We start from the raw sequence: 27290 nt of genomic DNA on the forward strand, positions 1-27290 counted from the left end.
AGTTACATTCACTTAACTTTTCAGTTCAGTTCAGAAGCATTCTATCAAAAAAAAAAACTATGTAAGGACTGTATCGGAAATTAACTATAAACGTTCAAAATGCTCTATCTCGCAGCACGTTGGTCTTTTTATTTCGGTTCTTCTATGAAATCTTCACAATATAGTTAAGTTTAGAACAACTTGAAGAAATTTGGAAAATGTTTAGTATTATTGATAATATGGTTCCATGAGTACACCACACAAAATAACAATCTGTACAAAAGGCATTTTTTTAATCTTTTTCACGTTTCAATAATTTGTAGCGAAAAAAAAATTTGTACGGGGAAATATCTGGAAAATGATGATTATTACTAGCAGTTATGTACACATAACATATCACTCAATACCGACTTTTAAAATTCTTATTTTAGATAGAAAACCCTCCAACATGTAGAAAATGGTCTATCCCAAAAAACACCTACTTTTTGGTCGATCTTTGACTCTGTTTTAAATATCTTCAGAGGTTATAAAATTCCGTTCTCTGGTAAAACTACCTTTTCAATAAATATAAATACATGCCCAATTGAAAAACATGCGAATTTTTAACTTTATGCATTTTTTATTTGCGTAATTGTTTTTTAAAGTTGCATAAAAAAAGAGTTCCTCGAAATATGGCCATTTTTTTCATTTTTAAGAATTGCGCTAAACCGCACCGAAAATTTTTCTTGATAAAAATTATTTTCATATATTATGAGCATTCTGAAAAAGAATATATTTGCGTAAAAATAAGAGAAAAAAATTAATATTTTTCCACAGTTTTCGCAATGTTAATTTTTAAGGGGTGTCCAAAATTTTAAAAACATATGTGCAATCTTTGAGATAAAAGTTCAAGCTAAATGATTATTTTTTGAAAATCAGAAATGTCATTCTTTATTTCAAAGATTTATATAGTATCTCCAAAAATAAAATAATGTTTATTTTGAATAGATTATTGTTTAGGCAGTAGTGTACGTTTATAGTTAATTTCCGATACAGTCCTTATGGATTAATTGAGCCTTGTAGTTTTATCTGAAAGTTTGCCGAATAGCATTAGGGTCGCACACGCATACCAAATTCGTGAACGAGCTGTGAAGGCAACTCTCCACGCGGTGAATGTAAATTACATTCACGCAGTGGATAGTTGCGTTTGCTGCCTTCTGTTGACTTTATTTTTGACGCTACGTTAGAACATTGTTCTGCAAAATTTTAGGTAAAAAAGTGTTCCATACATTAGTTTTTGCTACGATGTTTCTGAAGCGAGTTATTCGCAAGTGAATGTAAATGATTGCAAATGAATGATCCCATCCTTGGCTTTAATAATGATCATTTTTGAAAAAGGAGAGTATAAAAGTATCCTTAACGGTCTGCATAATTTTTTTTAGCTATAATACATTTATAGTATTATTCATTAACAAATCAAATTCCGTGAAACCAGCAGAAACATGCTCTGCCCGACCGCAAAATTCAATTGCGTAAAAGCGTCTTGTCACACCGGATTTCAACAACTTCATTCCTTTGCTGGGCACATACACCGCCATGTCCTGAGCTGCATCCTACCTCTATTATTATTATACCAAGAAAGCAGCCTCCAGTCTAACCGCCCGAGAATGTGTCACTCATGTCTAGGTACCCGGCTGCCTTGCCATACTAAGGCTTCCTCAGCGACCTAACATAAAGCCCTCTTCGATACTAAAAGTTCCAGCATCGAAGCCGCTCGCTCGGTTGGTATGTGTCGCATACAAGCCAATCCCGCGTTATCCCCGTATTTATTCTCACAAACAATGAATAATTTATGTTAGGCTGCATATCAGAAAAATGTTATATCAAGATTTATCCTCGGAGCGTGCATGACCCGGCTAAGAAATTTAATTAACATACATCATGTCAGACTGACGTCATTTCGTTATTATACGGGGAACCCAAGACCCAGTAGATGACAACGACGACGACGACGACAACAACGACGACGATGAGGGCAAATACGGGAACGAACACTATATCCAGCGATTTTAATACCACCAGCAACAACTAAGTGGCATCCAGCGAGAAGCACTTGCCGCCATGTATGTGCCAGCAAAAAGGATCGGTTCCGCCGGGATTCGTATGATGCGGATGTATGGGAATTTTCCCCCGGACAGTCGGCTAGTTCTCGCGTGAACACAGCGAAGAAATTTCGAAAAAATGCAACCATGTAGTTTGTACCGGAACTTCCGCACATTGACACACCGTCCATCATGCACTCGGAGTCAGTAGTCGAGTCGGCATTCCCAGCGAGCGTGGCGGTCTGGTTGGCATCCAGCGTGGCGGCAAAGCCAGCTTCTCAATTTTAATGTCTGCTGGAGCAATTTATGCGTTGTACGCCGGAGCCCGGCATCATCGCCGACGGGACTCGGGACACAAATTCTGACCCGCCGCCACCACCGGAGCATGTATGTATGTAAGAATGTGAACTCTCTGCAATACCCCACTGTATTATCGGACGACTACTGTGCTGATGAGAGCAAATAGAGATGTGCGATGTTTCGCAGATTGTGGGACTGCGTAGGTATTTTTAGAAACGAATCATCGATCAATAATTTCCTAAGAAGTTAAACTTTTTCTAATAATTGTCTCTACTGTATCGCGCCACTTGGGCGGTGGCTTCTATATTCGTCTGTTTTCCACTATAACTCAGTCAATTTTGAACCAATTGACTTGAAATGTTGTACACCGGTAGATACTACACCTATCCCACCACATTCCAAAAGTTGTGTCAATTGGTTCAAATTTGACTGAGTTATAGTGGAAAACAGACGAATATAGAAGCCACCGCCCAAGGGGCGCGATTCCCTACTATTATAAAAAGAAAATCGGGCTAAGTGCTGTTCTTTTAAATCCAACTAAAATGTGCATCCTTGAAAGATATGTACTTCGACCTCAACAGTTACTGTAAAATCGTCTTCAGTGTCTCGTATTTAACTGGACTGGTTCAGAGTCGAGACACTGAAGACAACCTTACAATGGAGGCCGAAATCGTATCCGTCAAGGGATGCAAATTTTTATACGAATTAAAAAGAAGAGTATTTAAACCAATTTTCTTTTTACTAACAGGTACATATTCTACTAACACGCCCACATTCAGCATCATCATACTAGCTTTTGTTATTTTTATTTCTGGCATAACTTTTAAATGAGGACAAAGCATATTCCAGTACTTAGTTAGCAGGTTAGTTAGTCCAGAACTTTATTAGCAGGTTGATTGGAGTTTTCCAGAAATTTCTCCATGAATTTTCTTAGAATTAACATCTAAGAATTAGTTTCAAGGATGCCAATAACATTGGTCAATCGTTTAAAGATTTTTTTCAATGGTTCCACAGAAATAAAGAATAAAAAAAATCTGTTGAAATTCCTGCAGAAATTTCTAGAGGAAAATCCTGGGAATTCATAGAAAATTAGTTCTTGTACTTCTTGTTTCATGGCGGAAAATTTCAAAAATAAATTCAAGTGGGAATCCTCTAAGAAAAATTTACAATGTAGGGTATGTGTGCCATCAGTAATCTCATGCTCCCATTTTCATCCTATTCGAAAACAAGCGATTACGGTACCGATTGACTCCGTTCTTTTTGTTTTCATGGTGCTCACTTCTAACAAAAAATACAAAAATAAGAAACAAAAGAATCAGCGCTTCAATCCTTTGTTTTTCGTGGGATGAAAATGGGAGCCACATGCTTAATAAGGGAACCAATACCCTACTTAAGGACAATAACTTCGGCTCATTCCTGGAAAAAAAAATCTTGAAAAAATTGCTGAAACAAGTTCGTCGAGGCGTTTCTAATATAAAAATAAATAAATTCGAAGTTGACTAATTTTGGCATCAAAATTTCGAAAATCTTCTAAATACATATGTTGGCAAATTCTGGAGAAGATTCTACGATTTCTAGGAGAAAATTTGTTTAGGAACTCGTGATAGATCAGCCAATCATTGCTGCCGGCTGTTTCTGAATAGACGGGAAAAAATCGAAATTCGAAGACACCGTTTTGTTTAAATTGGAAGATAAATTTTTAGAAAAATCACCACTGTGGATTCAGAGCCATGCACAATGGTTAACTATTAAACAAAAGCCAGCTAAAACCTCATACACAAAACTTCTAAAAACATATTGAAATCACGAAATCTATCGGAAGTTTTCACAAAATGAATCAAACACCCAGGGCTGGATCTAGGGGGGAGGTGCAAGGGTCCAGAGCTTTGAAATCAATTCATGTATGCAACTTCTGGAGTAAGTTTTTTGGGGATATTCCATGAAAAGATTCTAGGAAAAACGTTGAAATTTCGATGATAGAAGGGCCTATAGAAAAATCCTGCAGTAACTGTAGGAGGGAATTCTTGGAGGTATTGCTTGAAAAGGTATTAGGAGAAAACAGGCCAAACATGTCTAAAGGTCCTATCTGCAGAAGAGAGCCTCTCTTTGGTTTCCCTCTCTTTCGTTAATATCTCAGCTGTTTATTTGTATTATGATTGTCTCCTTGCATTGAACGATGGTCAAAACAATCGTCTTTTGATTTGTACTGCAAAAATAGTTGAAAAGTGTACCACTACATTGCAATAATTGAAAAAGAAAGTGAACAAAGAGAGCCTCTCAAATGCAGATAGGACCTATTGAAATGTTTGGCTTCAAAACTCATGAGGTATCTCATTATTGTAAGAGATAATTTCAATACGAAATTGCAAAAAAAAAACATATCAAATTCTTTAAGGAGAATTCCATGAGCATTTTCATGAACACATTAAGAGATTCCTTGAGGTACACAATAAAAAAAAACAAAGCCTTCAATGGCATTTCTAGAGGAAACTGTCTGATCAATTCATTAACAAAATCATAGAAGAAATTTCTGGTTCCAATAGCTAGAGTGATTCAATCGAGAAAACTGAGAAATTTTCAACACAGAAGTTTATGCATGCAAATGCAAAATTCTTGAAAAATTTTTCACTTCGGAGATGCGTCCAGAATGCTTCAAGTATGCTTCAGGGATTGCTTTGAAATAATGTTATCCTTTACAATCATTTTAAAATATATATTCATACAAAGACGCTTCCAGATACTTCTGGAACGCCTCTCAAAATCATTCTGGAATCCTTCCAGCAGTGTTTTAGTAACAAATCAAAGAGGTAATTAATTAATTATTTATCGATGTTTGCGGCTTAACCAACCGAGTGGAAGTTTTGCTTAAGGCAAAACTGAAAGCATTCTCCATTAATTTAGTTTTTGATTTTATATTAAACTTTTATATATAGATAAAGGAGTCATTTGTTTAAAATCGGTTCTCATACACATGTGAGGGAAGCATCAAGTCTAGCATCAAGTTATCATTTGAATTGTTTCCCTGGTGGATAATGTTTTTCAATTTTGCATATTTTCCACCAGTGAAAAAAAATCAGAGGACACCTTGATACTTCCTCTACATATGTATGCAAATCGATTTTGAAAATATTGTTCAAAAAATTAAAAAAGTAATAATGAGGAATTGTATCCAATTTTTCTTTAAATCCAAAAGCTGGACTATACAAACACCTGCGTGAGTGAGGAATGGACAAATTGGAGTGGAATTTGCAAAAAAAGTTACTCACCCTTTCGGTGAGACTCGAACTCACGACTCATACTCACTAAGCGCATTACAACTACACCACGAGAAGACTTCGATGTAGTGATTAATATGAATTCAAGTTCAGCTCGAAATTCTGAGGTTATCTTTTTGATATACCGCACTTCTTTCGGATGAAGTAGATGTCCATCCACATTACGCATATGTTGTATATGTTAAGCCTAGGGGAGAGCGTATTGTTTTTAATGTGTTGGAAGTTCCATGGGAAGTCCACACACCTCTCATCGACGCCTGTGTCGAAGAGATCGCGTGATGAGCGGAAAGATTCCAACCAACGGGTCACGATGTTCTCAAACGATCGGTTACGGGACATGAGTAGGTTGCTCCATGACACAATTAATTGATTAATTATCGATTTTTGCGACTTACCAAGCCGAGTGGAGAACTCCAAAAGTCCAAAATCATCGAGTCTTTCGTGAGTTCGAGTCTCACCAAGAAGACGAGGAATTTTTTCGCAAATTCCACGCCAATTTATCCATTCCTCACTCACGCAGGTGTATGTAAAGTCTAGCTTTTGTTATTAAGTAAATCAAAGAGATTATGTTAGCAGCTTTCCAGAAAAGCTCTGGAAACATCACGAAACAGAGTCTGGGAGCATCTGGCAATACTTTAGAATGTTCTTCGAAGCAAGTCAGATACCAAGGCAACAAATTTACATGTTTTATAAATTGACCATGTTATGCGGTGTTGCTGCCAACATTGCCCGAGATATACAATGATCGTGCGTTATAGACAAATGTCATACAAAACGATTACAGATTAGAGTCATGAATGTGATACATAGAGAGAGGAGTCATGCCAATGTAATTGAAAGTTTTTTTACTAATTATGGTGTTAAATTCTAATATTCCTAAATCTACTTACAGCTAACAGTTTATTTATTCACTTGCCAAATAGATAAATATGAAGTAAACTAAAATCACAGAATTGTATCACAGTAAGTTTCAACAAGTTCATACATTTGTTATTCTAACCTTAAACCTATTATGTATCACAGATAGATCACAGAAGATTATATATGTTACGGGGTAATTGAAAACTATTGTAAATGGAGCTGGAGACCGAATTATGTAAGTAATACCAACTGAATTATTTGTGAACTAATGGTTATCTAATGAAGCAATTAAATTTCAGCTTAAAGCTGTTTTCGCACCCGTTATACGGAGTTTGCGGTCTGCTACAAAGAATTCACCAACGATCCCCATAAATCCTCATTATCATCGTAACATGCGGGAAGTTATATCGCATAAGATGCAGCAAAAGCGCCTCATGCATACAACAATGTAGATGATATACGTGTATTGGTGAGATAATAATAATGTGTTCCATGACTTGAAGCGTTATCTTATGCGAACTCTTAATTGCACTATTGCAATGCAATACAATACTGATTACGACTAAAACATATTTGAAAAATAATCTTGTCACCTCAGTGTCTAATGATCTATGGATTATCGAGCCGCACTTTAAATTTTACACCAACCATTACTCGAGAAGGCATCTTTGTAATATTCTAGACTGGAAGCATCTTGTATGAAATCTTTATAAATCTTTATGCAGAGCACACCAGGAATAAATCCATTCTGAAAAATATGGAATATAGATATGATCCACGTGTTTTCACGTGTTTTTATTTCATTTTGCACAGGATATACAAACCATATAAAAACTTCCGTGCATATAAAAGCTATGTAATTAAAAAAAACGAATATGATTTCTCCACAATTTATTCAAAAATAAAACTTTTTGCAGCATTTTGTGAGGATTTTTTTTCTACACGGCAGTGCAAAAAAATCGTGTAAAAAAAGAATCGGATGTACACCACAAATACAGATCATGACATCATGATCTATTTTGCGTAATCAATTACAATACGTTTTGAAAATTAATCTTAATCCTGTTTTTCAAAATCATGCACCAGGTTCGCATTCGTAGTTATGACGGTAAGCATGACAAGAAGATAAAACATGAGTAATGCATTTAAACTCAAACTGTTTGATTTGAAATCGCCGCCTGTTTCCTCATTTGGTGTTCTGTAATAAAGGTAGAGATGTTTATAAGGTACACCGGGGCAAGTTGAAACGGGTGGGGCAAGATGAAACAGCGGGTAAACATGATGTTTTCTTATGATAATAAACAGTTTGATCGCCATAACGCATACTTTTTGATTCAAACAATCTTTTAACGAAGGATAAATTACCAAATTGTATTGAAATCTGTTTCAAAACATCGTGTTTCATCTTGCCCCACCCGTTTCAACTTGCACCGGTGTATCTTCCACTATTTAGAACTGACAGTGACTTTGCTCATGTGTTTCGCTTTTGTACGAACCGTCACGAAATCATGAATCAGCTTCAGGATTTCAAGTCAAAATATTGTTACAATTTTCATGATCTTATGTTGGTTCGACTGTGATTGGAGATCACGCCGAACCCGGTGTCGAAACGTCGGACAAAATTAAATAGTTTGTTCCACTAAAACAAGACTGCAAAGCCGAAACTATCTCTGATTTTCATGATCTTTTGCTCGTGATATTGGGATAGATCCTACAAAAAACATCCTGAAACAAGTTCTGGAAACATTCTTGCAAGAGTTTCCCATTGCTCATGTATACATAAATGTGACAGCGAGCCTCCCACCAAATTATCTCCCAGCTCTTCAAAATCGCAGTGTGCTGTGCTGCTAGGAGGCTCCCGAAAATCTGGTGGGTGCGAGCTAGGCCCATAGCTCCCGGGGAGCTCGTCTCATGCGCTGCGTGAGCTGTTGGTATCTAAGATGAAAAATAACTTCTTGGTAACGAACAACAACTCTTTTCCGTACACAACTCATGTGTCTGGTTGGTCTATGCGATATGACTAGGGACTCTCAATACAAAGGTTTTCAATTCTCGTTCGTTTAGGAAGTTTTTGTCGTGAAATTTTCTAATTTATTCAGCGTATGACACGAAGCTCATGAGAAAAATGAGGCACACAACTTTCCATCTCAAAATAACAGTGCTCCTGGGAGCTCGCTTGAAATGTGGCTCCCGTACATGGGACTACAGCACGTGTACATCAACTCTGATTCTTGCAGAATACGTACATCACCTCAGAATGATATTCGTTGCATTCTGAAAGGGTATCCATGGAGCAAATTGGAATCCTCAGAGTTCCGAGCGGAGTCTACGCCTAGGATCCAGCCAGAAATCTCCGAGATTCTATGCAAGGATGTTTTCGATCACCTGGCAATCGTTTGACTCATTTGCCTATAACTTAGTTCAGAAGGCTCATATCAAAATATGATGTTCGCAAACTTGTAGATTAGTGTTTTTCACACAAGGACGCCATATTCTAACTCTCATATTTATGGCGTTAAAGTATTAGTACCAGCTACTTATACCAAACGATTGGATTATTCGATCGATAATATGAGTGGGTGATACTAGCAAAATCATTCCTTGCTTGGCGCTTCTACGAGTCGGTCGACAAGTTTCCCGGTCTCATCGCACGGCACTTTTGCAGTGATTAATTTCGATCTTTTCCCCACCAACCGTGTGGGTTTTTTGGTCCGGTTATTAAGCAGTGTTTCAGTAGTGCAAATTGTGCTTAGGCGATTGCGCTTGCGAAGGAAGCGAGCTAAATATTTAGCATCGTGCCACAGTGATTAAAAGATCGCCATCAGTATAAACGGCGTTCTATTTTGTTCGCATCAAAAGCATTCAAGCAGAAGTCAACCCGTTTTGGCTTCTACCTACATACAGTGCGGACGGTCTGCTGCTACAGTCAACACGAATAATAAAGGATAAGTATTGTGTTTCTCATTAATGTTTAGACTACTGTGATAATTTGAGAATCCACTAAATCATCATTTCCCAGCGAAATTTCACACTAATCAAGCTTATTTTGTTTACCTGTTGTGCATCCGACGCCCCTGTCTTGAACTCAACCGAACTTGTGCATACCAGCCGCTGCGAAGTCGTGTGCGAAATTCGACTGTGATGATAATGAATTTCGGCCGAGTCTAAATGGGTGCAAATGTCGCAATAGCAATCTTTCCATTATCTCCACACCCCACAGTGGCTGATTTCGTCATTTTAGCGCGCTTAATTAATAACTTTTTTACTATGAAGTTTAGCGTCATGGTGTCTTCGGGAAAGTTTTTCACTATAATAAGGAGCTTCTTTTGAGCTTCTGTGAAAAATGATCAATCCCCCTAAAAGTGAGATAGAAAATTTATTTTTTGAATTTTTCAAGATACGAGGTTGGTGTCGTCACAAAAGTTGTAGAAAATGTTGTTTGGAGCAACTTTGCCGAAGACACCAAGTTTGTAACTCCGTTACTTTTCAAGATACGTTACGTTTTCTATCATCGACCCCTTGAAAAAGGTTTTTGCGCCATAACTTTCTAAAAATTGATTCTACAATTTTCTCATGTTCTACAAAGTTATAGATAATGGTAAAACACACAACTTTGTCGAACATGACATCCCGCTAATTCCAAAATTAAAATAGTTATAACGGTTTTTATAGTATTTTGGGCCATATTTCAAGCATATATAACTTGGCTATAGGCAAATATATGCAAACTTCCTTTTACGCATGTGAAAGTACATGTAATTACCTCTCTTAGAAAGCCAAAATCATCAAACTGTAAGAAACTGTAAGATGGTTTTTGTATAGAAACTTACATCCATTCATGCTACTCTTATATGGGATTCATATATATTTTCAACATATTTATTTGACAGTTCATGTCAGCTTGCATTTTTATTGTTATTGTAAGTGTTTGTTTATATAAAGAAAGGTTTGTTGTGTATTCTGGATCGTTCATGAAGTACGTTACATAAAAACTCACCAACTACTTCTATTTTCTTACTAACTCACAATGCTCCACGTAGTCCACGAAAAAAAAACGCATAAATTGAAACTTCTTTCGTCGGATCACGATTTAACAGCAGCTTTCTTTGAAGTGTAATAAGATTTATAATTTACTATAACCAATGTAGACATAGATCTGTACTAGTGAGAGCGTTGCCAGAATATGTCACGCGCATGTTTGGAATTTTTTAAGAAATAGCACTTCATTCGCTCTTTTCGTGGACTACGTGGAGCACTTGAGTTAGTAAGACAAAAGAATTAGATGGTAAGTATTTATGTAACGTACTTCACGAATGATCTAAAATGCACCACAAACCTTTCTTTATATTAACACACACTTACAATAACAATAAAAAATGCAAGCTGACATGAAATGTCAAATAAATATGTTGAAAATATATATGAATCCCATATAAGAGTAACATAAATGGATGTAAGTTTCTATACAAAAACCATCTTACAGTTTCTTACAGTTTGATGATTTTGGCTTTCTAAGAGAGGCAATTACATGTACTTTCACATGCGTAAAAGGAAATTTGCATATATTTGCCTATAGCCAAGTTATATATGCTTGAAATATGGCCCAAAAAACTATAAAAACCGTTATAACTATTTTAATTTTGGAATTAGCGGGATGTCATGTTCGGCAAAGTTGTGTGTTTTACCATTATCTATAACTTTGTAGAACATGAGAAAATTGTAGAATCAATTTTTAGAAAGTTATTGCACAAAAACCTTTTTCAAGGGGTCGATGAAAGAAAACGTAACGTATCTTGAAAAGTAACGGAGTTACAAACTTGGTGTCTTCGGCAAAGTTGCTCCAAACAACATTTTCTACAACTTTTGTGAAGACACCAACCTCGTATCTTGAAAAATTCAAAAAATAAATTTTCTATCTCACTTTTAGGGGGATTGATCATTTTTCACAGAAGCTCAAAAGAAGCTCCTTATTATAGTGAAAAACTTTCCCGAAGACACCATGACGCTAAACTTCATAGTAAAAAAGTTATTAATTAAGCGCGCTAAAATGACGAAATCAGCCACTGTGCACCCCTTTGAATTGCCTTTGCGTTTCGAACCGAGTTTTGGTTTCAAGGTTGTTGTTCATTTCGGTCCTGTCTCTCTCCCAATAGGGTGAACCAAAAAGTGTACTCTAATAAATCCACGGTTTTTTTTATATTATTTTTTTTTTCTTCGGCGGCGTATAGAGTGTGAGTCCAAATAAAGATCACTATTTGACCGTTGTTGTTATTGCTTGTATTTTCCCTTTGTAAATCAAATTGAACTTCCGCGGTTGAATTATTTTACCGCATGGACGAATCTAATGGAGGCGAAACGCCTCCCAATGATATCATTGCTCGTACGAGGTTTTATCAGCCATCTTCGCCTGGGCCTTGGGTTGTCTATTTCCGGCGCAAATGCAAACCATTGAATATGCTTTCGATTTCTCGAGAGCTGACGCGTAAGTATCCTGGGACCGTTATTCACCAAGTGAAAGCATCCAAGCTGCGTGTTACCGCACCTAGCTACAAAGCAGCAAATGAAATTGCTCAACACGAAGCGTTTACTGTTGAATACGCCGTCTATGTGCCAGCACGAGAAGTGGAGGTGGAGGGGAAGATCCTCGACGAAATGCTGACATGTGAGGACATCAAGACCGGCTTTGGTCGATTCAAAAATAGGTCAATTCCTGATGTGGCTATCCTAGACTGTAAACGCTTATCTACGGTTTCCATGGAAGGAAATAACAAGGTGTACTCGCCTTCAGCGTTTTTTCGAGTGACTTTTCCAGGTTCCGTCCTCCCGGAATTTGTTGTAATCGATGGTGGTTTTTACCCAGTGCGTCTTTTTAGGCCGAAGGTTTTTAATTGTACCAAATGCAAGCAGTTTGGTCACAGTGATAGTTTTTGCGACAACAAGCCCCGTTGTGGCAAATGCAACCAAGCTCATTTGGAGGACTCTTGCACACAGGAAGCGGAAAAATGCAGCTACTGTGGCGGAGATCCGCACGACTTGCACGTTTGCCCAGCTTACAAAAGGCGCACTCGAAATGAGAGTCGCTCTATCATTAGGCGCTCCAAACAGACCTATGCGGAGATGGTGAAATCTTTTAAAACACCAGATTCCGTGTCTGAATCAGCTGTCCCAGTTGGAAATCCCTTTCAAGAGTTGTCTTCTGATGATCATGACGATGACGAAACTCATGAGGGTGGATCTTCTTCGGAGGTACACGCACCTGGAAAAAGGAAGTCATCATCTTCCCCAGGACTGCGCCGAAAGGTCTTTTTAAAATCTACCCTCAAAAGTTTGCCTAATACGAAAGGAGGCGGAGTAAATTTGAAAATTCCGAAGAAGCAGGTCCCTGATTGCTCAGTTCCATGCTGTAGTAAAGACCTAGTGACCCCGCCTCCAACTGTTAAATACACTTCAAAAAGAAGCCTTCAACAAGGTAGCAAGAAAAAAGCTACAAAAGCTCCTCGAACTCCAACTAAACCCTCCAAGCCCAAACGAGGACTGCTTACTTTCAGGGCTCTTGTGGATCGCTTATATGATGCCCTCGGTCTTTCTGACTCCTTCAGAGGCATACTTGACATTTTTCTCCCAGCAGTAGAAGAGTATCTTCGGAATCTGACTATTTCATGGCCCCTCCTTGGTGCGTTCATATCTTTCGATGGATAATTTATCAAGTGAGGTTCAAGATATGATCACTGTGCTACAGTGGAACTGTCATAGTTTAAAACCTAAATTAGACCTGTTTAAATATTTGATTCACAGCTCTGATTGTGATATATTTGCACTTTGTGAAACATGGCTTTCTTCTGAAGATGAACTCAACTTCCACGATTTCAACATTATACGCCAGGATCGAGATGACCATTATGGGGGAGTACTCTTGGGGATCAAAAAAGGCTACTCATTTTATAGAATTCCAATCCCGACTCAACCTGGAGTAGAAATTGTCGCTTGCCAAATAAACGTAAAAGGTAAAGATCTTTGCGTAGCTTCCGTTTACATTCCTCCAAGAATTTCAATTAGCCGCCGTCATCTTTGGAATGCAGTTTCTGCACTATCACATCCAGTTCTAATTCTGGGTGATATGAACTCACATGGTACTGGGTGGGGCGAACCATATGACGATAACAGAGCGGCCATTTTCTACGATTTGTGCGACGATTTCAATTTGAACGTTTTAAATACAGGTGAAGTGACACGTATTGCATCCGACGGCAAAGAAAGTCGGCTTGACCTTTCTCTGGGATCAAGTTCACTATCATTCGATTGCTTGTGGAAGGTAATCGAGGATCCTCATGGTAGTGATCACTTGCCCATTGTAACCACCATAAAGCATAATAGTGAAAGGTCAGACCAACCAATTCAGGTTCCTTTTGACCTCACTAGGAATATCGATTGGCAAAAATATGCAACAGCGGTATCTTTTGGAGTTGAATCATTCAATCCCCTCCCACCTTTGGATGATTATCGATTCCTGTCTGAACTGATATATAAGAGTGCATTAGAATCACAAAAACGACGTGTTCCAAGTGCAACCTTCAAAAGAAGACCGGCCACACTAGGCTGGGATGATGATTGCACTCAATTGTATCTTAAAAAATCTGATGCCTTCAAAGCTTTTCGTAGACAGGGTACCTCAGAGCTTTATCAAGAGTACGCTAAACTTGAGAAAAAACTGAAGAACCTACTAAAAGCGAAAAAGCGTAGTTATTGGCGACATTTCATTGAGGGTCTCTCAAGAGAAACTTCAATGACAACGCTTTGGAGAGTGGCTCGCAACATGCGCAACCACTCCTCTTCTAATGAGAGTGACGAATACTCCAATCGTTGGATATTCAATTTCGCAAAAAAGGTCTGTCCTGACTCAGTTCCAGCTAGATCGCCCTCTTGGGAAACTTCTCCAAGAGAAGGTCCTCTGGACAGACCCTTCACTATGCTGGAATTTTCTATGGCCCTTCTTTCATCTAACAATTCCGCACCGGGACGCGATATGATAAAGTTCAGCCTTCTTAAGAATCTTCCAGATATCGCGAAAAGACGATTACTAGACCTGTTCAACTCATTCATGGAGAACAACATTGTTCCGCCAGAATGGAGACAGGTCAAAGTAATAGCTATTCAAAAGCCTGGTAAACCAGCGTCTGATCATAATTCATACCGCCCAATTGCTATGTTATCATGTTTAAGGAAATTGTTAGAAAAAATGATCCTATCGCGACTCGACCATTGGGTTGAATCGAATAACTTGCTTTCAAATACACAATTCGGGTTTCGCAAGGGCAAAGGAACAAACGACTGTCTGGCGTTGCTTTCAACAGATATTCAACTGGCCTTTGCGGAAAAGGAGCAATTGGCTTCAGTTTTCTTGGATATTAAGGGCGCCTTTGATTCAGTTTCCATAGAAATATTGTCAGAAAAACTGCACAATAGTGGACTACCCGGACTCTTAAATAATTTCTTGCATAATTTGTTGTCAGAAAAACATATGAGCTTCAATCTCGGACAACTGACAACTTCCAGAATTAGCTACATGGGCCTACCCCAAGGCTCATGCTTAAGTCCCTTGCTTTATAATTTTTACGTGAAAGACATTGATAGTTGCTTGGAAGGACAATGCACGCTAAGACAACTTGCAGATGATGCTGTGGTTTCTCTCAAAGGCCCACATGCAGAAATGCTGCAAAGACCATTGCAAAATTCCCTTAATAATCTGTACGTTTGGGCAAGAGATTTGGGGATCGAGTTTGCTCCGCAAAAAACTCAATTGGTTGTGTTTTCTAGAAAGCGGAACCCAGCCCAACTGAAACTCAATCTTTTGGGAATAGAAATCGACCAGTCTTTGACTTCGAAATACCTTGGGGTCTGGTTTGATTCAAAAGGCACTTGGGGTACCCAAATTAAGTATTTGGTGCAAAAATGTCAACAAAGGATCAATTTTCTACGCACAATTACCGGAACGTGGTGGGGTGCTCACCCGGAAGACCTCATAAAACTTTACAAAACGACTATTCTCTCTGTTCTCGAGTATGGCTCTTTCTGTTTCCTCTCTGCAGCAAACTGCCACCTAATAAAGTTGGAACGAATTCAGTACCGTTGTCTGCGTATTGCCCTCGGCTGTATGCACTCAACGTATAATGCGAGCCTAGAGGTCCTGGCAGGGGTGAAACCTCTCCAGAACCGCTTCTGGGAGCTCTCGCTAAGGTTACTTATCAAGTGTGGAGTGAGCAACACACTTGTTATCGAAAACTTCGAAGAAATGCTCAATCTGAACACTCAGTCAAAATTCATGAGAATCTATCTTTTCTACATGTCATCTGATATAAGCCTCGCAGGTTATAATCCTCCTCGTGTACACTTCACCAATGACAGTTCCTCTGTTAAATACGATCTGTCCATGAAAGAAGCTATTCTTGGAATACCAGATCAACTTCGGTGTATATCTATTCCTCGCATTTTTAATGAAAAGTAGCAAAATGTCAATTCCTGCAAGAGATTTTTCACAGATGGGTCTCGCATTAATGGATCCACTGGCTTCGGTGTCTTCAACGAAAACTCCACTGCCTTCCGCAAACTTCAGGAACCTTGTTCGGTTTATGTTGCTGAGCTGGCAGCAATCAACTTCGCTTTGGGGATGATTTCCAACATGCCCGTAGACCATTTCTTCATCTTCTCGGATAGCCTTAGTTCGATTGAGGCACTCCGGTCGATGAAACCTGTAAAACATCCATCTTACTTTCTTACAAAAATAAGGGAGCAGATGGGTGCACTGGTCGAAAGATCCTACAAGATTACCTTTGTATGGGTCCCCTCACATTGCTCAATTTATGGCAATGAGAAGGCGGACTCTCTCGCAAAGGTGGGCGCTCAGGAAGGCGAGATCTATGATAGAAGAATCGCACATGATGAATTTTTCCAATTTGTTCGTCAGAGTTGTCTACAAAGTTGGCAAAATGATTGGCGAGATGGCCAGCTGGGACGGTGGTTACATTCCATTATTCCTAATGTTTCTTTGCGAGCGTGGTGGCATGGTTTGGATGTAAGTCGAAATTTCATTCGTGTGATGTCAAGACTTATGTCCAACCATTACTCGCTAGACGCGCATTTACACAGGATAAACCTCGCGTTGAGCAATGTTTGTACTAAGTGCGGTTCCGGTTATGACGACATCGACCACGTAGTTTGGCAATGCCCGGATAATGACGCCTCCAGAGCGCTACTATTGGATACCCTTGAGGCCCGAGGTAGACAACCCTTTGTTCCAGTAAGAGATGTGTTGGGAACCCGCGATCTAATCTATATGCGGTCCATTTATGAGTTTCTTCGCATGTGTTGTATAAAGGTTTAATCTCCCTGTGTTTTTTTTTCGCTTCAGTTTTTTTTTCTCTGTGTTTTGTCCTTTTGTGTTTTGTTCCTGGCCATCCGGCAGATGAGAATCCGTGACAAGCCCATGCCACCACCAGAGGCGATACCGAAACCAAGAAACCAAGATACCTCCCGGATGTGCTACAACGAACCCTGAAACCTTATCCTCACCATGCCTTTCCTCAAAATGATGTGACCCGCTAACCTCGAGCAGCCACGAGTACCCTGGCCTCCTCCCAGTACTAACATACTTAAGAAAGCAATAAGTTGTATGTAATTATATACAAAAAATGAATTTCGGCTCCGTGAAGCGTTACACGCGATTGAGCCATAAATAAACGAACTAGATAAAAAAAAAGATACTAGCAAAAATTAAAAAAAAAATCGTGTTAGGTACTGTTCATTTGACACGATTTTCTTTTTGTTTGCAGATATTCCCCTAACAAGCCTAGGTACATCATCATCATCGCGATACTAGCATACTAGCGCTCTTACGGCGAGTTATGAGTGTTAGAATAAAGCTTCCTTGGTAATAGTTGTAGGAAAAACACTAATCTGCAAGTTTGCCAAGCATCAAATTTTAAAATTAGGCTTCTGAAGTATAACATATAGACAAAAAAGTCAAACAATTGCCAGATGATAAAAACATCCTTGATTCTCTTCTACCGACTTTTCGAACCCTCCAAGCAAAATACCCTTTTTGAATGAGTGTACATAATCAGTTTTGTACCTTGAAATTCCGCCCTATTTTGCTAATCCTTTTACAGATACATGGTAGTCGCATTATCGTATCTGTCAAAAGATATGCAAAAAAGGTGGGAATTAAAAGGTACAAAACTGATTACACTTAATCGAAGATCCTTGATTCTATCAAAGTTTTGTATAAATCCTTTCTAGATGGAACTAACCAAAACACCTATTATGATTTTAGTACATTCCGTATTTGCCGATCCTGCTGTTTTGTTGACACATTATGATTGGGCCTAAAACATGGTTTTACTGAAAAGCTGTGCCTCTTCCACTACAGCTATTTGGTCTTATTTCGTCCAGACGATTCACTTTAATCGACACAAATTCAAAAATAGATTCCTTCAAATGTTGTATGTTCAAATTTAGGGCATAACTGTTCAAGTGTCACTGACGCCGTTGATCCAAGAGGAAGAAGGAAGAAACGGAAAACATGCCATCGAAAGAAACGAAAAGAAAAAAGCTTTTTCGTGTACTATCCAGCTGTCACCATGTCACGTCTCACATGTATGTAGGTATCGCACAGCTTTATCAACTTCTATGAGGTGCAAACGGTGACCACGACACACTGAACTCCGCACAGCACAGTATCATAAACCTATGGCATGGCTCTTCAACATCAGCAACCGGAGTCTTCTCTACTCCATAGACCAACCGTTTCGAGAATGTATGGTCGCGAGCTTCCCTATAGCTAGTGATTTCAATTATAATTCAATTATGCTTGTTTTGAAGGAATTTTTCGCCTTTTCCGTATGCTATAGGTACTTGTTCTGCACAACATTCATGTAGCTAGACAGAGGCCGGGACTGGGGCGTTATCGTCTGCTCAACACCATCGTCGTCGTCCGTCCGTCCGTCAGCATTCAGAAGCAACGGGGATGGCTGTTGGTTGGTTACGTGCTGAACAGAACTGCGCCAATCGAGAGATGATACAACAGCGCCACATATACACATGCTTCCGGTGCTCGTTAGCCTTTTCGGTCGTCTTCGTCGTCATTGATGTCGTTGATGCCGTCGCTGTCACCGTTTCCGAGGTCTTGTGCTTTGTTTGCCTTTAATAACATCGAATGTTCTGTTTATATTAGCAGTTTATTTTGGCATTCTGCTCCTAATGAGAGGAAGTAAATCAATGGATTTTTTTTCTTCTGTGGTAAATTATGAGCTTTGGGTTTTTGAAATAGAGAATTAGGGGACTTAAGTTAAACAATACAATCATCAAAGAAACAGAGCAGGAAAAGTCACTTTTGTGGTATTCGATAAATGCAAAGCAAAGGCAACACAGTTGCACCCAACATATAGGTTAATTCACCAATTGTTGAACGGTTATTACTGACATTTTGGTTTTCATTTGTTTTTCCGTGCATAACTTCACTGTGATTGAAAATGATCCTGGGAGCGTCTAGATCCACTCATTGCTTGAGAAGTATCATTGAATTGTAATTTCCTTAAATTCAATTTCCTTAGAGAAAACAGAACATTTGTATCGGATGTCTAGAACCCAAATGTATAACAATTCCTTAAGCTAGTTCATTCTAAAGTTCGGCGATTCGCGCTAGTTGTTGAACGATTCAAGCTTTGTGTGTGATTGATGACGTATAAGCTATCATTGACCTGCTTTTATATTGGCCACTAAACTCAACATGGACCTAAAAGTTATCCGATATGGGTCCAACACTGGTTCAAAATAAAATTTGATTCGACACCTGATAATATTTCAGCCTGGTGAATTTTTTCCGTGTTTTGTGCCCAGCTAGTCATTTGAGTTACAATCGCTTCTTATTTGAAGAGAGCAATGGTTGACTTAAGTAGTTTTAAACATGACTAAAAGCAAAAATAACTGAAAAGATATGTTGGATAATGTACACATGAATGAGACATGAAGATGAATGAGAAAACACTATCCATAGATATGCAGGGGTTTTCAAAGACTTTTTAAGGAATGTGCAGAATGGTTTCAAATTGTTTCAGGTTTCCAGGTGAAATTAAAAATAAATCTCCTGAAACGCCCCTGAAACCATCTAAAACTCTCGTGAACACACCAAAAACTCCTTGGGATGCCCTTGGAACGCATCTGAAACATTATGGAAGGTCCCTGAAACATCCCAGGAATCCCCGGAAAGCCCCTTGAGCTCCATGAAACCTCCGTTGGACTCTCTTGAAACCCCCCGAAATACCCTGGAACGCTTCTGGATGTTCCTGGAACATTCCTGGAAACCCCTGGAACATCCATAAGAACCCCTAACCCCGGAAAACACCGCTGGAACGCTTCTGAAACCCCTTGAAACCTCCTGGATCTCACCTGAAACCCTCTGAATTCTTCTGGAACACCCTAGAACCCCTTGGAAATCCTTGGAACGTTTCTGTAGCTCTGTGTAAAGGACTTCCTTCTAGTTCTTGTAACTATGGTGTGATTTTGATATTTGTGGTCTGTTTGATAGTAAAGGATATTTCGTAACGGCAATTTCTTAAAATTAATATCAAGAGTAGTGAAGTTTTCGTTTTCGTGTCATCAGAGGTACAAAATGTTCAATCAATTTTTTAATGTGAAATATTTATAATTTTTTACTAAATTGGGGCAATATCGTAACACACATGTATACGCATCTACCGTCAAGGCGCCATTCACCGTGGGGGCTCCATTCACCGTGTGCCTCCGAATATTTTTTTCATTTTATCCATAATACGATTGAATTATATGACAATTTCCCTTCAATTTCAACAATGCAACACTAATGTATTGTTACCATGTCAAAACACTCATTAGAAACATTTAAAAGTATCATTTTGACACTAAAGTGTGTTTACATGAAGCAGGTTTCTGCTCGTTCACTGCTCCTCCTCCTCTCCTCTTCTTGACGTAACGTCCTCACTGGGACAAAGCCTGCTTCTCAGCTTAGTGTTCTATGAGCACTTCCACAGTTATTAACTGAGAGCTTCCTCTGCCAATGAACATTTTGCATGTGTATATCGTGTGGCAGGCACGAAGATACTCTATGCCCAAGGAAGTCAAGGAAATTTCCTTTACGAAAAGATCCTGGACCGACCGGGAATCGAACCCGTCACCCTCAGTGTTCAGCATCAGCTGATCATAGTATGCAATTTTATATGTTATGTTAAATATCCAACTAATCCTAGAATTAAGAGTTGCATTGAATTGTAGCACCCTAACATGCTTCAACTCTCTCGAGTACGGAAGAGAGAGAGAGAGAATCTAAATCAAACGGTCAAGCCATAACTGACCAACAGTATGAGAATCAGTAACAAATAGATATCGCAATCGTTCGCATCAAACCTATTGTCAGTCGGTGTGCTATTCTCGATTCCCGTTCCCTTACAGTAAAGTGATAGTGCAGTGTACAAAAAAACATATTGCTTTCTGCTAATCCGAACTAAGCTCCGTTGAGCAAACTCACACCGTCCCTTTTCACTTTTCGGTCGATCTGCGCGTGATCGTGAGTGAGTGAATATCACTGTTATGCTTAGTTGAACTAACGAACTGTGCATGTTGAACTAATTGACTGTGTATGGTGCTGTATTCAACCTTCTTGGTGAAGAAAGGGTGTTCGATAGTGGTGTTAATTTCCTTCACTGGTTTCGGTGTGCCGTTCGAAGTCCGAACGGAAGGAAATACCTCCGAGTGCCGGCAAATATCGAGCGTGCGGCTCGAACATTGGTCCTTCGAGCCGGATCGGAGGACGAACTCAAGCAAGGAACCAGCGACTAGGAGGCAAGTTGGCGCCATCGTGGTAAGTGTGGTCAAGACATCAACCACACAAAGGTAGGCCATTCATATCAATCATTCTTTGTGGAAATCAGTTGGGCCTTTTACACACGACCGGTACAGAACATTCCCCACCGGCAAGAAGGCAATAAGGAAGGCACATTTGCATGTATTGTGCTTGATTGGAGTACTGAAGTTGTGAGGCCAGTACGGTGGAATAGCTGCAAATAGCGTTTTTTTTTTTTGCATCTCAATAGTGGTGGCCGATGAGCATTGCTTGCCGCTATTTTGGATTGCTTTGCCTCTACAGTGTTGCCTTTTGGTATTTGAGCACCATAGTTGGCAGATAATCAAAGGGAGATTTGAATTTTGCAATACAGTTTATCTTACTGTCTAAGGAATTTGCGATATAGGTGGCGTTTTAGCGGACACGCGTATCGGAATTCGGGACGTCAAGCCGGGAAGGGTAAATTCGAGCGATTACCTGATACGTTCAACGCGTACGAATAGTGTATCGCGACGGGAAGGAGAACTTCGTTCGATTTACACTGTTCACGTTTTCTGTTTCGCGAGTGTTTCGAGTGGTGAGTGATGGTTAGTAAGGCGGATAAGAAGTTGGAAGCGGCGCTCTTGACAGTGAAACGAGTGTTGGCGCTTCGAGAGGTGTTGGAAAAATTTGTGGCCGAGTACAACCACGACAGGGATGTCGTTCAAGTATCTGTTCGGCTGGAAACCTTGGACAAAATCAACAAGGACTTCCAACGTGCACAAGGAGAAATCGAGAGACTTGACAGTGAGAGGTTCGAGGAGCATATTGAAGTCCGCACTACTTTCGAGGACAAGTACTGTTCGCTCAAGGGCTTTTTACTGTCGAAGGTTAACACCGACCAACAGCTGATGAATTCAACGATGATCAACAGTTCCACTCACCAAAACGCGGCTAGTTTTCACCATCGATTACCGAAAATTGACCTTCCGAAATTCTGCGGGGATGAATCTCGATGGATTTCATTCCGAGACAGCTTCATCTCAATGATCCACAGCAACGACGACATACCGACGGTAAACAAGCTCCACTATCTGTTGCAATCGTTGGAAGGAGAAGCAAAAAAGCCGTTCGAGAGCGTGGACGTTCAAGCAAACAATTACGCGTCGACGTGGGATGCACTGATGAAGCGGTATGACAACAAGCGCTACCTTCGAAAAGAGCTCTTTCGAGGCCTATTTGATCTGCCGATCATGAAGGAGGAGTCAGCACAAGAACTCAATGTGCTCGTAGATGAGTTTCAACGGCGTGTGAAAGCTCTCGCAAAATTAGGGGAACCTGTTGGGCACTGGGATACTCCTCTCATCTTTCTTCTCTCCAATAAATTGGATGCGGCTACGCTTCGATCATGGGAGCATGAGACTCGCCAGAAGGATGAAGTCAAGTACGAAGAACTAGTTGACTTTCTCACGCAGCAGGTGCGCATGCTAAAATCTGTGTCAAGCGACTTGCTACAACGCACTCAATCAGCCAGTTCCATGGTGGCCGGACCTCCACAGAAGAAAAACTCGTCGGTAAAATCCGTAGTCAACACTGCCACAACTAATTCAATTTCAAGCATTCCTCAATGTCTCTTATGTGCTGAAATGCATCTCCTACACCAGTGTCCAACGTTCATCAAGCTATCCGTAACCCAACGACGAGAGTTGGTATCCCAGAGAAGCTTATGTTGGAATTGCTTTCGTGTGGGTCATCAAGCAAGACTCTGCAAATCAAGGTTCAGTTGCCGGGTGTGCCAAGCTAGACACCATTCTATGCTGCATGATCAGTCTCCAGCCACGTTGAATCCTCTAGCCAATTCGTGGGATCCTCTCATACAGCAACCAAATCTAGTCGCAACAGCGATTGCGAGTACGTCCGAATCAGCGAATCCACCGGAAGTTAGTATGACTGTTCAATCCAATGCCAGCACAGTCCTTTTAGAAACGGTTACTCTTCTCATCATCGACCGAGACGGTAAAGAAGTACCAGTTCGAGCACTCCTAGATTCTGCATCCATGTCCAATTTCATCAGCAAGAGCTTGGCAAACACACTTGGCATTCCACACACTACAGTGGATGTGACTGTATTGGGACTAGGAAAAACAGTCAAACAAATAAAAGGACAGTTAACAGCCACTATCAAGTCAACATCTAGCGACTTTTCCACCACACTCGACTTTCTCGTAATGCAAAAGCCCACTGTCAACCTTCCAACAGTCTCCGTCAACACAGATGCGTGGAACATGCCAAACGTTCCATTGGCCGATCCTCAGTTTAATATCCCGGGCGCGATAGACATTATCGTAGGCGGAGAGCACTATCACAAACTCCACACTGGTCATCGTTTATCAATCAGTGACAACCTGCCTCTGTTCATCAACACACACTTCGGCTGGACAGTTTCCGGCAAGGTGTCGGCCGACTCCGCTATCATGTCACCGGTATGTTATCATACAATGGTCAAGCATTACACCGAATCGCTACACGTCGACCATAGCTTGCGGATTCCAGCAACTCAGTGCATAGTTTCAAACACCACCACTCGAATTCACAATGAAAGGTTCGTCGCACTCCTTTCTCGGTCCGATAATCCGCAAGTCACCTCCGTAAACCTACGAAAAATCGCAACGCCTCACTCGATCAACTTTGCGCAGCCGCTCGACAGCAATCCTACCACAGCAAAACACCACAAGTACAAGCCCCAAGAGAATGCCAACGAAGAGACTCCGAAATACCACTTAGCAGTCAAACAATGCCACACTGCCAAGAATGTGCCAACCTGGGTGCAAACAAACCCATATGCCACTCCACGCCAGAATCTGAACACAAGCGGCCAAGCATCGGAGTTAAACCAAGAAACAATCCGTCGAAGTAGTTTGCTATACCACCCTGTGTCCATCCGAAGAACTACACTGTGTCCTGAAGGTAGCAAGTGTCAGCTATCTGAATGTCTCCAGTTGCCTAGAAACTTCAATCGTCGGTAGGCACTGCTCCACGGTTACGCGTTGCTGAAGCTTCTAAGACCGGTAGAGCAGTCCGAAACTGGCTCAAAGGCGTAATCAGGTGATTGGCGTTCCTTAATTTCTAGCCGAGTTTGTTCGATCTACCGGGTCTTTTGTTGTTCACAGCACATCCTGCCATGTACGTTGATCTCTTCGTCTCCGTCTATCAGATCCAGAAGCTACAAAGATCGGTAGAGCAGTCCGACACTGACTCAACGCGCTTTTTTGAGCGTAATCAGGTGATTAGCGTTCCACTGGCGTAGCTGTACCCGTTCGATCTACCGGATCTTTCTTTGTTCCAGTTTCCAATCTTCGAAACCGTCTGTGTCCTGTCCAGTCAGTCAATCTATGAATCGTCCAACTTATCGTGAGCCAGCCCAGCTGAAGACTTCAATCGAAGGATGATCTGCACTCTTGATGTTGTTCAATGTTTGTTCATCTCACGGCCACGGATGGCCAGCAAGACTCTAGCAACACTGCAATTCCAGTAGCTACTAAGACCGGTAGAGTAGTCCGAAACTACTCAACGCGCAATTTAAGCGCAATCAGGTGATTAGCGTTCCATTTGCTTAACATTTCGTCGTTCGTTCTACCGGGTCTTTTGTTGGTTCCAGCTTTCCTTCTCTCATATCAGCTCCCAATCGTCTGTCATCAACGATCAACTCGCAAGTCGTCACCACGCTTCAATCACCGGTTACAACCGTCAATGGATTCATTATGTAACCTTCGTGTCGTCTCTCCGAAGATCGTCCGATCGTCAAGAAGAGAGCATCCAGAGAAAGCAATGAGAGAACACCGAGAAGATCTAACTGGAAAGAATTGCTCTTTTTTGAAACAAATTCATTGTTTCAAGGTGGCCGGAATGTTCAGCATCAGCTGATCATAGTATGCAATTTTATATGTTATGTTAAATATCCAACTAATCCTAGAATTAAGAGTTGCATTGAATTGTAGCACCCTAACATGCTTCAACTCTCTCGAGTACGGAAGAGAGAGAGAGAGAGAATCTAAATCAAACGGTCAAGCCATAACTGACCAACAGTATGAGAATCAGTAGCAAATAGATATCGCAATCGTTCGCATCAAACCTATTGTCAGTCGGTGTGCTATTCTCGATTCCCGTTCCCTTACAGTAAAGTGATAGTGCAGTGTACAAAAAAAAACATATTGCTTTCTGCTAATCCGAACTAAGCTCCGTTGAGCAAACTCACACCGTCCCTTTTCACTTTTCGGTCGATCTGCGCGTGATCGTGAGTGAGTGAATATCACTGTTATGCTTAGTTGAACTAACGAACTGTGCATGTTGAACTAATTGACTGTGTATGGTGCTGTATTCAACCTTCTTGGTGAAGAAAGGGTGTTCGATAGTGGTGTTAATTTCCTTCACTGGTTTCGGTGTGCCGTTCGAAGTCCGAACGGAAGGAAATACCTCCGAGTGCCGGCAAATATCGAGCGTGCGGCTCGAACACTCAGCATGGTCATGCTGAATACCCGTGCGTTTACCGCCTCGGCTATATGGGCCTCGTTCACTGCATTCATAGTGAAAAAACGAAAACTGTGCTAAGGTGATTTAAGCGATAAACTAAATGTAGTAACGTTTTTATTCCACCACGCAGCAATTAAAGTCACATATCAGGTATGTATTTTGCATTACCGAAGTAAGTTTAACAAGAAAGTACGATTACTCGTACTTTTTAATTGAAATAAAAAGGCACGGTGAATGGGTACCCTAAAAATCAATGGTCTCCATTCACCGTGCCCCATTTTGTCCCATATATCTAGAAAAAATCGAAAATTTGAACATTCGTTTTTCTAATAAAATCTTGCAAGTTATTACTTGAAATGAATTTAAACGAAGAAAATTCCCTTGGCTGGGTTGTTTTGATCATTTTTAAACAAAGTAGAATAAAATTTCTCATACACGGTGAATGGGTCCCTACTACCACGGTGAATGGTGGCCTACCACGGAATTAGGCGACCCTACTACCCTTTACTAATTGTACTATATCACCAAATTTTGTGAAAAATTTTCTACTTCTGTGGATATTGCATTAATTTTAACCTATAATGGAGGCAATTAAAAGCGGCACCAACAATGTTTATAAGACTGGTGTCAAATGACAGCTCTTATTTGCCCCTAATCGTCTTAGATCCACGGTGAATGGTGCCTTGACGGTACACGTACGCTTACATTGAGCGACAATTACTTAAGTTTAATTTATATACATAAAAATGAGTTCGAAGTTCCTTAAGGTGATACAACTAAACTCACGAACTGGTGAACCGATCAGCATGACACTTGCACGGCTACCATATTCATGGTAGCTGTGTTTATAAGTATTCAAAATTACGAAAATCAACTAAAAATGAAAGAAAATTGATAAAGTTCTGAATTTTTTCAGATTTTGACGTCAAAATCCGAGTTGTACGGAATACCCCCATGTACTGAACTTCTATGAACTGGGAAGAAAATCAATATGATCGAAATGAAACCAATCTAGAGTGATGCTCGGACAAACGCTAATTGTCATACAAAATGGCCAAGTTTGAGATGCTGTAACTATGGTTTGCGTTGATGGATGGAGCTCAATTTTTGACACGGAACTGCTTAGGCAGCATCCATTTATTACGTAACGCCAAAATCGACATTTTTAGACCCCCCTCCCCCTTCCGTAGCGCTTTTTTGTATGAAAATTCTAAAAAAATTGTATGGAGCGTAACGCTCGGCCATACTAACCAAACGCCCCCCCCTAGAGCGTTACGTAATTTGTGGACGGCGCCTTACATGCTGAATTTTACGTATACAAGGTACAAAATGTTTTCGTTCACAGGTTTGGGCGTGGCAAGGCGTTCAAAATGTGCAAAAGTGATCGGACAGCGGCACGCGTGTAAATCAAAATTT

The 27290-nt window shown here is 40.2% G+C and overlaps 2 protein-coding genes across 6 annotated transcripts in view; one reads left to right on the forward strand and one right to left on the reverse strand.

Annotated features, from left to right (window-relative positions):
* Window positions 1-27290, reverse strand: part of LOC109415821 (cyclic nucleotide-gated cation channel alpha-3) — a 571815-nt gene that overhangs the window by 387189 nt on the left and 157336 nt on the right. The gene's annotated exons all lie outside the window — the stretch shown is intronic.
* LOC115267912 (uncharacterized) lies at window positions 21569-25915 on the forward strand. Its single transcript, XM_062848934.1, has 2 exons — window positions 21569-24311; window positions 24371-25915. Exons 1-2 carry the CDS (start codon window positions 21950-21952, stop codon window positions 24451-24453), a joined length of 2445 nt encoding a protein of 814 aa, XP_062704918.1. The 5' UTR covers window positions 21569-21949; the 3' UTR covers window positions 24454-25915.

The sequence above is a fragment of the Aedes albopictus genome, chromosome 2 (assembly GCF_035046485.1).
Source record: "Aedes albopictus strain Foshan chromosome 2, AalbF5, whole genome shotgun sequence".
Lineage (NCBI taxonomy): Eukaryota > Metazoa > Arthropoda > Insecta > Diptera > Culicidae > Aedes > Aedes albopictus.

Coding starts and splice junctions, on each gene's coding strand:
- LOC115267912 (XM_062848934.1), top strand. CDS start 21,950: ATGGTTAGTAAGGCGGATAAGAAGTTGGAAGCGGCGCTCTTGACAGTG. Junction 24,312..24,370: donor AACTACACTGTGTCCTGAAG/GTAGCAAGTGTC, acceptor AATCGTCGGTAG/GCACTGCTCCACGGTTACGC.